Genomic DNA, 12,232 nt, shown 5'->3' on the forward strand with positions numbered 1-12,232 from the left:
TTCAGCTGTTCCACACACTCTGCGTGTTTTATTTTAATCATCTGGTAGAAACTGCTCTCATGGCCTAATAAACAACACTGTCCTCAGTACTTGCAGTAGTGCAATGCTTATTGTTTCTGGACCATACAGTTTATTTTGCATAATTGACCATACCTACATTCTCCATGAAAATGTTAGTTTGAACGTCCATTTCCTTATCAACAAAATTCCAGATCCGACCAGATTTTGCAGTTGTAACACGTACATTTACTTAGTGATTGTGATTATCTTCATGATTGTCCTAAATTTGTGTACCAAAACTAACATCAGCTTGTTCTACTTTTGACCACATCAGACAAACAGGCATTTGGTACCACCTCAAACATTTTTTATTCTGAGACCTCCTCGTTATCTCTGTAAGAGCAAAGTTTGCAATATCACTATTTGAATGACGAGTGTCTAGTGCAGGAATGTACTTTATGTACAGATGTTATTAGTGTTTCTTCTCTTTTAAACCACAAATATTTAGCACAACCATTCACTGTATGTCATTGTAATGGTCATCAGTAAAGGAAATAAAACAAATTTGTATTGTAACTTGTTATGTGTTTATAAAGAATGTAACAGTTGAGACAGACTTGGGCTTGACTTGAACTTGCCAGGACAATAAAACCGCTGTGTCCTATTATCACAAAGAAATATGTATTATTGGTACTTTGACACAATGTTAAAAGCAGGTGTTACAGACTCAACAAATAAATAAACACAGATGTTTAACTCAAACTTACCCACTACATTTATAGCTGAAGGCTGAGATGTTTGATATCTCAGAGTTTTGTTGTTAAAGGCTTGACAGCTGTAGTCCCCACTCTGACTCTCCCGTATGTTAATCAGTGTGAGCTCTGATCCAGTATCAGACAGCTTGACTCCATTCAGAAACCACTGAAAGTGAGCAGGGGGTCTGGAGGCAGCTGAGCAGGACAGCCTGATGTTTGACCCTTCCACATAGTATTCTTGTGTTGGAGATAGCATCAAATGAATGTTTTCTGGGCCAACTGAATGTGGGGAGCAGAAACAGCCAATTTATAATCATGGTAAAAAAATATTTAAATGACACTAATTGTATAATGTTTTTGTATACATGGTGCTGTAATTTGTGGTTGTGTTGCACCAGATATCATTAGGTTGAAAACTGCTTTTAATAGAACATTTGAAATATTAGAAACACCAGAATATTAAAACACTATTGAAAATAAACATTGTGAACATGTTAAGTTTCACAAAGGGCTGCAGGCCTCTTCTATTGGATTTTATTAAATCGTACAGTTATTCAGTGTCTACAGTTGTCAGTTTATCCTGCATAATGCATTATTTAAAACAGCAAATAGTATCATAAGGCCACACCTTGCTAAGATTTGGCACTAATATAAATCAAACTAAGATTTGCATGCAGATACTGTTAGATAAATAGTGAGTGAGTAAGTTAGTAACTCACAGCTGATGGAAAGATTTACTGGATCACTGGTGCCTTCACTGACAGCATTGGACACTTTGCATCTGTACGGTCCCTGGTCATAGCGGGTCACATTGAAAATAGTGAGAGTGGAGTGTCCATTAGTGAGCGGAACTCTCTCACTGGGTTTAATCTCAGAGCTGCCGTTCAGCCAGACGAAAGAGAGGGAGGATCCAGAGGAAGAGCAGAACAAAATGACAGAGTTGCTGAACTCCACCAAGTCTGTGCTGCTGACTTCTACCTTTACATTGGAGACTGGCACTGTGGGTGAAAAAACACAGTTGTTTTATATTTGCCACTACCCAACAAAGGCAGCATGGCTCAGTAGAGTGCAGCAATGTAGAAGAAGTGAACAAATCTCAGGTTAATGATACAATGATGAGTATTCATGACTAGATTTTCATGCTTTGTATTAGCTTTTGGGGCTACTAAAACAGTAGTGAACCATTTAGCTCAGCATAACATTCAGTTATGGTTTCACAATTGTTATTCACTAGACATACACAAACCATACTCAACACAGATGTGAAAACACTTCACGTAACTTCTACACTAAACTGTGGAGAAAAGTTTAATCTCTGACTGGTGTCAGTGCCATTATAGAAGCAACTGTATCTACTTAAAGATTGTGTTTCCCTTCTTCTCCTACTATTTGTTTAACATTTAAATGCAACAACGATATGATCAGACAATACACATCTAGTGCAAGTAATAAATACTTTCCAGTCCAGTATCAGAGCTGTTGAATTGAGACTTGACTTGGACTTTTCTTCAGTGAGACATGGATATTTGAGACTTGATTGCCTTAAGATTGAAAGGTAAAAGCACCAGAGAGGACTAGTTCAGCTGTTCCACAAACTCTGTGTGTTTTATTTTAATCATCTGGTAGAAACTGCTCTCATGGCCTAATAAACAACACTGTCCTCAGCACTTGCAGTAGTGCAATGCTTATTGTTTCTGGACCATACAGTTTATTTTGCATAACTGACCATACCTACATTCTCCATGAAAATGTTAGTCTGAACGTCCATTTCCTCATCATCAACAAAATTCCAGATCCGACCAGATTTTGCAGTTGTAACACGTACATTTACTTAGTGATTGTGATTATCTTCATGATTGTCCTAAATTTGTGTACCGAAACCAACATCAGCTTGTTCTACTTTTGACCACATCAGACAAACAGGCATTTGGTACCACCTCAAACATTTTTTATTCTGAGACCTCCTTGTTATCTCTGTAAGAGCAAAGTTTGCAATATCACTATTTGAATGACGAGTATCTAGTGCAGGAATGTACTTTATGTACAGATGTTATTAGTGTTTTTTCCTCTTTTAAACCACAGATATTTAGCACAACCATTCCTTGTATGTAATTGTCATCATCCACATTAAACAAAGTAAAAAAACTTGTATTTTAACTTGTTATGTGTTTATAAAGAATGTAACAGTTGAGACAGACTTGGGCTTGACTTCAACTTGCCAGAACAATAAAATTGCTGTGTCCTATTATCACAAAGAAATATGTATTGTTGGTACTTTGACACAATGTTAATAGCAGGTGTTACAGACACAACAAATAAATAAACACAGATGTTTTACTCAAACTTACCCAGTACAGTTATAGCTGAAGGCTGAGATGTTTGATATCTCAGAGTTTTGTTGTTAAAGGCTTGACAGCTGTAGTTCCCACTATGACTCTCCCGAATGTTAATCAGTGTGAGCTCTGGTCCAGTATCAGACAGCTTGACTCCATTCAGAAACCACTGAAAGTGAGCAGGGGGTCTGGAGGCAGCTGAGCAGGACAGCCTTATGTCTGACCCTTCCACATAGTATTCTTGTGTTGGAGATAGCATCAAATGAATGTTTTCTGGGCCAACTGAATGTGGGGAGCAGAAACAGCCAATTTATAATCATAATATCATGAGAAATAACTAAGTCGAACAGCTTGACACAGTTTGAGGCCTCATAATTCATTAATATTAACGACTGCATCATTATACACCTAGTCATCAGAAAAAATAAGAAACTCCTGCACAATGTAATGTAGCAGATCATCCCTGCATTAAAAAAACATTCAAATGATACTAATTGTATAATGCTTTTGTATACATGGTGCTGTAATTTGTGGTTGTGTTGCACCAGATATCATTAGGTTGAAAACTGCTTCTAATAGAACATTTGAAATATTAGAAAGACCAGAATATTAAAACACTATTGAAAATAAACATTGTGAACATGTTAAGCTTCTGAAAGGGCTGGAGGCCTCTTCTATTGGATTTTATTAAATCGTACAGTCATTCAGTGTCTACAGCGAAAGACTGAATGACTATATTTTTTTTGCATATTGTTGTCAGCATGTAACCTTCTCAGATCTCTGACACCAGACCATACCGGGGAAAAGAGGTGGTGGCAGCAGTAACTTTTCAGCCAGTCTAGTATTTAATATTCATACCTACAGCAAGGTTTATTACAATACTTTCTCTACTGGACTCGGACCCGTTGATTTTCCTAACAATTCAATATTTCCGGTCGTTATACTAACAAACATAACAATAAACAACATGGCCTGTCCTATGTAACACAACTCGAGCTTATGCCTACACTCTACATCAAAGAAGTAAGCCTAGGACTAAAAACTTAGTGAAAATCAGCTTGAAAAAGCCTGACCCTGCACCTTCCATGCCCTCTTCAGATGAAACTTGGAAGTTTGCATTATTGAACATTAGATCGCTCTCTAGTAAGAGTTTCTACATTAGTAATTTTATTTCTCAATATGGTCTATATTTTCTATTTCTCACTGAATGTTGGCTCTCATCCACCGCCTCAGCAACACTTATTGAGGCTTCTCCCCCGGGCTATAACTTTTTATTTGTCGCTAGACAAGGCAAGAAAGGGGGTGGAATAGCATCCATCTTTTCTGAGTTGGTCAACGGCACTGAACGCACTTTTGGAGATTTCTCAACCTTTGAATATTTAGCCATGACTATTGGAACTCAACAACACATTCTTGCATTAACTATTTATAGACCCCCAAAGCACAATCCTAAATTTCTGTCTGAATTTTCTGAATTTTTGTCAGTTGCTCTTATCAAATGTGATAGAGTAATTTTACTGGGTGATTTTAATTTGCATATAAATGACTGCTCATATTCTAGAGCGATGGAATTTATGGACCTTGTTAGTAGTCTAGACTTTACCCAACATGCGAGGAACGCTACCCACAACCGTGGAAATATACTGGACCTTATCTTTTCAAAGGGTATTGATGTTGATGTTTCCTCTATTTTACAGGTTCCGGTTTCTGATCACTCCTGTGTCTTTTTCAAAGTGTCTCTCTGCACTCCGACTAAGTGTTCAGAGCCTGACACAATTACTTATTGCCGTATTGACACCACTGCTAGATCTATACTGGCTGAGTATTTACCTGATCTACTTGACTCCTGTAGTGCAAATTCCGATTCCCTTAATCATCTCAGACAATCTGAATAGCCCCTTGCTCAAAACTCTTGATGCTGTTGCTCCTCTTAAAACCAGAAAACGTACTTGGATTAAATCAGCACCATGGTTTTCAGATGACACCCACTCACTCAAACAGATCTGTAGAAAGCTTGAGCGCAAGTGGCGTGTAACAAAACAAGAGAGTTATTACCTTGCCTGTTGAGAGTTATAAGAAATATAAACATGCACTTTCAGCTACCAGGACAGCGTATTTCTCTAGCTTGATTAACATTAATAAAAATAATCTATGTTTTCCAAACTCACACAGAACATCCGTGCCGATAGCTCTTCATACAGTGCTGATGATTTTCAAAAATTCTTTACAAATAAGATTGCATCAATTAGAGATAAAGTCACTGGTCCACACTCCTTTCAAAATGATGACTATGAAATCTCCAATTCTTTGATAGATGCAGATACTGTTACTCAGACCTACTGCACCCTTGAAATAATTTTGAAGTTTGTGGCTCAGTAGAGTGCAGCAATGTAGAAACAGGGAACAAATCTCAGTTTGAAATAATTTCCCCTGAGGCCTTTAACAGCCTGGTAACTGCTTCCAAACCCACAACCTGCATATTAGACCGTATACCGTATAATCTTTTTAAGGAACTGTTACCTGTATTAGCTAGTCCTGTTCTTGACATTATAAATAAATACATTTCCATGAGCTTGGTTCCCTCAGCTTTTAAAACTGCTATTATTAAACCGTTGCTTAAAAAACCTAATATTGATCCGCAAGTTCTGAACAATTATCGACCAATTTCCAATCTTCCTTTTTATGTCGAAAATTACTTGACTCACGGCCTACTTATCCAACAACAATCTTTTTCACAAATTCCAATCTGGCTTTAGGTCCCATCATTCTACTGAAACTGCCTTGACCAGAGTAGTCAATGATCTATTAATTATTGTTGATACCGACTTAACATCATTGCTGCTGCTTCTTGACTTGAGTGTAGCTTTTGACACTGTGGATAACAGCATACTTCTAGACCACTTGGAGAAGAATATTGGTATCCAGGGGACAGTACTTTTCATGGCAATGTGTATTTCACAACAATACAATCTTTGAATTTTCTGAAGTAAAGTTTGGTGTACCCCAGGGATCTGTCCTTGGCCCTATGCTTTTTGCTATCTACATGTTTCCCCTTGGTGACATAATTTCCAAATATGGTATTAATTTTCATTGCTACGCTGACGATACGCAGCTATATGTACCTGTAAAGCCAAATTACCTTTCAAAGCTCCTGAATTTAGAGGCATGTCTATCAGAAATAAAAAAATGGATGGATATGAACCTTTTGCTGTAAAATTCTGATAAATCAGAGTTATTAGTTGATAGACCTGCAAAATATAAGCATCAGTATGAGAACCTGAATGTCAATATTGATGACTGTACTATCTCTGAAAGCACGACTGTAAAAAACTTTGGAGCGATTTTTGATTCCCGTCTGACATTCCGGTTTCATATCAAGGCTATTACCAAGACAGCATTTTTTCATCTTAGTATTATTGCCAAAATCCAACCTATTCTATCACTGCGTGATGCTGAAACCTTAATCCATGCATTTGTATCTTCCAGACTTGATAATTGTAATGTCCTTTCTTCTGGTCTTCCAAGTTGTTCTACTAGAAGTCTGCAGCTTGTTCAGAATTCTGCGGCCAGAATTTTGACAAAAACCAGAAAATTTGACCATATAACACTTGTTCTGGCCTCTCTTCACTGGCTCCCAATGCAAGCTATAGCTGATTTTAAGGTTCTTCTTTTAACTTATAAGGCCTCGCATGGACTTGCACCACCTTACTTATCTGAGTTAATTACACCGTATACACTAGCACGCCCTCTTCGCTCTCTCAATGTTGGCTTCAGAGCATTTGCCTACCGTGCCCCTTATCTCTGGAATGGCCTTCCATTACATGTTAAAGAAGCACGTTCAGTTGAAATCTTTAAATCAAGACTAAAAACCTACCTTTATTCACTACATTACAGCCTTCCCTAAAACTTAGCCGGCCCTCTCACCGTTTAACATCTATTTAACATTGATGTTTTTAATGTGGTTGTTTCACTTATAATTTTTTTTATTGTAAATTGATTGCTGTATGTTGTCCTTTTTAACTGTAAAGTCTATTGGGACCATACTGCATGGTGATTCTGCACTTTAAATAAAATTGATTGATTGATTGATACAGTTGTCAGTTTAGTCCACATAATGCATTGTTCAAAACAGCAAAGAGTATCATAAAAAGTCATTAACACAAGGCCACACCTTTCTAAGATTTGGAACTAATTTAAGATTTGCATGCAGATACTGTTAGATAAATAGTGAGTGAGTAAGTTAGTAACTCACAGCTGATGGAAAGATTTACTGGATCACTGGTGCCTTCACTGACAGCATTGGACACGTTGCAGCTGTATGGTCCCTGGTCATAGCGGGTCACACTGGGTATAGTGAAAGTGGAGTGTTCATTATTGAGCGGAACTCTCTCACTGGGTTTAACCTCAGAGCTGCCGTTCAGCCAGAGGAAAGAGAGGGAGGATCCAGAAGAAGAGCAGAAGAGAATGACAGAGCTGTTCAACTCCACCAAGTCTGTGCTGCTGACTTCTACCTTTACATTGGAGACTGGCACTGTGGGTGAAAAACACAGTTGTTTTATATTTGCCACTACCTAACAAAGGCAGCATGGCTCAGTAGAGAGCAGCAATGTAGAAACAGGGAACAAATCTCAGGTTAATGATACAATGATGAGTATTCATGACTAGATTTTCATGCTTTGTATTAGCTTCTGGGGCTACTAAAACAGTGGTGAATCATTTAGCTTATATCTTAAGATTCAGTCATGGTTTCACAATTGTTATTCACTAGACATACACAAACCATACTCAATACAGATGTGAAAACACTTCACGTAACTTCTACACTAAACTGTGGAGAAAAGTGTCATCTCTGACTGGTGTCAGTGCCATTATAGAAGCAACTGCATCTACTTAAAGATTGTATTTCCCTTCTTCCCCTACTACTTGTTTAACATTTAAACACAACAACCATACGATCCGACAATACGCATCTAGTGCAAGTAATAAATACTTTCCAGTCCAGTATCAGAGCAGAGACTTGACTTAGACTTTTCTTCATGTACTTTATGTACAGATGTTATTAGTGTTTCTCCTCTTTGAAACCACAAATATTTAGCACAACCATTCACTGTATGTCATTGTAATGGTCATCAGTAAAGGAAATAAAAAAAACTTGTATTTTAACTTGTTATGTGTTCATAAAGAATGTAACAGTTGAGACAGACTTGGGCTTGACTTCAACTTGCCAGGACAATAAAACCGCTGTGTCCTATTATCACAGAGAAATATGTATTATTGGTACTTTGACACAATGTTAATAGCAGATATTACAGACGCAACAAATAAAGAAACGCAGATGTTTTACTCAAACTTACCCAATACAGTTATAGCTGAAGGCTGAGATGTTTGATATCTCAGAGTTTTGTTGTTAAAGGCTTGACAGCTGTAGTCCCCACTCTGACTCTCCTGAATGTTAATCAGTGTGAGCTCTGGTCCAGTATCAGACAGCTTGACTCCATTCAGAAACCACTGAAAGTGAGCAGGGGGTTTGGAGGCAGCTGAGCAGGACAGGCTGATGCTTGACCCTTCCACATAGTAGTCTTGTGTTGGAGATAGCATTAAATCAATGTTTTCTGGGCCAACTGAATGTGGGGAGCAGAAACAGCCAATTTATAATCATAGTATCATGAGAAATAACTGAGTCAAACAGCTTGACACAGTGTGAGGCCTCATAATTCATTAATATGCATGACTGCATCACTATACACCTAGTCACCAGAAAAAATAGAAACACCTGCACAATGTAATGTAACAGACCATCCCTGCGATAAAAAAATCTTTAAATGACACTAATTGTATGATGTTTTTGTATACACGGTGCTGGAATGTGTGGTTGTGTTGCACCAGATGTCATTAGATTGAAAGCTGCTTCTAAAAGAACATGTGAAATATTAGAAACACCAGAATATTAAAAACACTATTGAAAATAAACATTGTAAACATGTTAAGTTTCACAAAGGGCTGAAGGCCTCTTCTATTGGATTTTATTAAATTGTACAGTCATTCAGTGTCTACAGTTATCAGTTTATCCTGCATAATGCATTGTTCAAAACAGCAAATAGTATCATAAGGCCACACCTTGCTAAGATTTGGCACTAATATAAATCCAACTAAGATTTGCATGCAGATACTGTTAGATAAATACTGAGTGAATAAGTTAGTAACTCACAGCTGATGGAAAGATTTACTGGATCACTGGTGCCTTCACTGACAGCATTGGACACTTTGCAGCTGTATAGTCCCTGGTCATAGCGGGTCACACTGAATATAGTGAGATTGGAGTTTCCATCAGTGAGCTGAACTCTCTCACTGGGTTTAACCTCAGAGCTGCCATTCAGCCAGACAAAAGAGAGGGAGGATCCAGAAGAAGAACAGAACAGACTGACAGAGCTGTTGAACTCCACCAAGTCTGTGCTGCTGACTTCTACCTTTACATTGGAGACTGGCACTGTGGGTGAAAAACACAGTTGTTTTATATTTGCTACTACCTAACAAAGGGAACATGGCTCAGTAGAGTGCAGCAATGTAGAAGCAGGGAACAAATCTCAGGTTAATGATACAATGATGAGTATTCATGGCTAGATTTTCATGGTTTGTATTAGCTTCTGGGGCTACTAAAACAGTGGTGAATTATTTAGCTCAGCATAACATTCAGTTATAGTTTCACAATTGTTAATCACTAGACATACACAAACCATACTCAATACAGATGTGAAAACACTTCACGTAACTTCTACACTAAACTGGGGAGAAAAGTTTCATCTCTGACTGGTGTCAGTGCCATTATAGAAGCAACTGTATCTACTTAAAGATTGTGTTTCCCTTCTTCTCCTACTACTTGTTTAACATTTAAACACAACAACCATACGATCGGACAATACGCATCTAGTGCAAGTAATAAATATTTTCCAGTCCAGTATCAGAGCTGTTGAATTGAGACTTGACTTGGACTTTTCTTCTGTGAGACTTGGATATTTGAGACTTGATTGCCTTAAAATTGAAAGGTAAAAGCACCAGAGAGGACTAGTTCAGCTGTTCCACACACTCTGTGTGTTTTATTTTAATCATCTGGTAGAAACTGCTCCCATGGCCTAATACAACACTGTCCTCAGTACTTGCAGTAGTGCAATGCTTATTGTTTCTGGATCATACAGTTTATTTTGCATAATTGACCATACCTACATTCTCCATGAAAATGTTAGTTTGAACGTCCATTTCCTTATCATCAACAAAATTCCAGATCCGACCAGATTTTGCAGATGTAACACGTACATTTACTTAGTGATTGTGATTTATCTTCATGATTGTTCTAAATTTGTGTACCAAAACTAACGTCAGCTTGTTCTACTTTTGACCACATCAGACAAACAGGCATTTGGTACCACCTCAAACATTTTTTATTCTGAGACCTCCTCGTTATCTCTGTAAGAGCAAAGTTTGCAATATCACTATTTGAATGACGAGTGTCTAGTGCGGGAATGTACTTTATGTACAGATGTTATTAGTGTTTCTCCTCTTTTAAACCACAAATATTTAGCACAACCATTCACTGTATGTCATTGTAATGATCTGCATTAAAGGAATAAAAAAAACTTGCATTTTAACTTGTTATGTGTTTATAAAGAATGTAACAGTTGAGACAGACTTGGGCTTGACTTGAACTTGCCAGGACAATAAAAACCGCTATGTCCTATTATCACAGAGAAATATGTATTATTGGTACATTGACACAATGTTAAAAGCAGGTGTTACAGACGCAACAAATAAATAAACACAGATGTTTTACTCAAACTTACCCAGTACAGTTATAGCTGAAGGCTGAGATGTTTGATATCTCAGAGTTTTGTTGTTAAAGGCTTGACAGCTGTAGTCCCCACTATGACTCTCCCGAATGTTAATCAGTGTGAGCTCTGGTCCAGTATCAGACAGCTTGACTCCATTCAGAAACCACTGAAACTGAGCAGGGGGTCTGGAGGCAGCTGAGCAGGACAGGCTGATGTCTGACCCTTCCACATAGTATTCTTGTGTTGGAGATAGCATCAAATTAATGTTTTCTGGGCCAACTGAATGAGGGGAGCAGAAACAGCCAATTTATAATCATAGTATCATGAGAAATAACTGAGTCAAACAGCTTGACACAGTTTGAGGCCTCATAATTCATTAATATGAACGACTGGATCACTATACACCTAGTCACCAGAAAAAATAAGAAACACCTGCACAATGTAATGTAACAGACCATCCCTACGATAAAAAACATTTAAATGATACTAACTGTATAAAGTTTTTGTATACACGGTGCTGTAATTTGTGGTTGTGTTGCACCAGATATCATTAGATTGAAAGCTGCTTCTAAAAGAACATGTGAAATATTAGAAACACCAGAATATTAAAAACACTATTGAAAATAAACATTGTGAATATTTTAAGTTTCACAAAGGGCTGCAGGCCTCTTCTATTGGATTTTATTAAATTTTACAGTCATTCAGTGTCTACAGTTGTCAGTTTAGCCTGCATAATGCATTATTCAAAACAGCAAAGAGTATCACAAGGCCACACCTTGCTAAGATTTGGCACTAATATAAATCAAGCTAAGATTTGCATGCAGATACTGTTAGATTAAATACTGAGTGAATAAGTTAGTAACTCACAGCTGATGGAAAGATTTACTGGATCACTGGTGCCTTCACTGACAGCATAGGACACTTTGCATCTGTACGGTCCCTGGTCATAGCGGGTCACACTGAATATAGTGAGATTGGAGTATCCACTACTGAGCTTAACTCTCTCTCTGGGTTTAACCTCAGAGCTGCCGTTCAGCCAGACGAAAGAGAGGGGGGATCCAGAAGAAAAACAGAACAGACTGACAGAGCTGTTGAACTCCACCAAGTCTGTGCTGCTGACATTTACATATATATTGGAGACTGGCACTGTGGGTGAAAAACACAGTAGTTTTATACTTGCCACTACCTAACAAAGGCAGCATGGCTCAGCAGAGTGCAGCAATGTAGAAGCAGTGAAAAAATCTCAGGTTAATGATACAATGATGAGTATTCATGACTAGATTTTCGTGGTTTGTATTAGCTTCTGAGGCAACTAAAACAG

The 12,232-nt window shown here is 37.8% G+C and overlaps 1 protein-coding gene across 4 annotated transcripts in view; it reads right to left on the reverse strand.

Annotated features, from left to right (window-relative positions):
* Nucleotides 1-12,232, reverse strand: part of LOC137191171 (hemicentin-1-like) — a 68,999-nt gene that overhangs the window by 13,192 nt on the left and 43,575 nt on the right. For 2 of the 4 annotated variants that reach the window (XM_067601050.1, XM_067601048.1), the window contains exons 3-10: nucleotides 11,779-12,057; nucleotides 10,924-11,190; nucleotides 9,297-9,575; nucleotides 8,443-8,709; nucleotides 7,341-7,619; nucleotides 3,104-3,370; nucleotides 1,475-1,753; nucleotides 768-1,034 (exon numbers count right to left, since the gene is read on the reverse strand). In XM_067601050.1, coding sequence (XP_067457151.1) covers nucleotides 768-1,034; nucleotides 1,475-1,753; nucleotides 3,104-3,370; nucleotides 7,341-7,619; nucleotides 8,443-8,709; nucleotides 9,297-9,575; nucleotides 10,924-11,190; nucleotides 11,779-12,057 — 2,184 coding nt within the window. The remainder of the gene's footprint in view (nucleotides 1-767; nucleotides 1,035-1,474; nucleotides 1,754-3,103; nucleotides 3,371-7,340; nucleotides 7,620-8,442; nucleotides 8,710-9,296; nucleotides 9,576-10,923; nucleotides 11,191-11,778; nucleotides 12,058-12,232) is intronic. The other 2 variants (XM_067601049.1, XM_067601051.1) reach the window with 2 other exon arrangements.

Source organism: Thunnus thynnus, chromosome 10 (genome assembly GCF_963924715.1).
Source record: "Thunnus thynnus chromosome 10, fThuThy2.1, whole genome shotgun sequence".
NCBI lineage: Eukaryota > Metazoa > Chordata > Actinopteri > Scombriformes > Scombridae > Thunnus > Thunnus thynnus.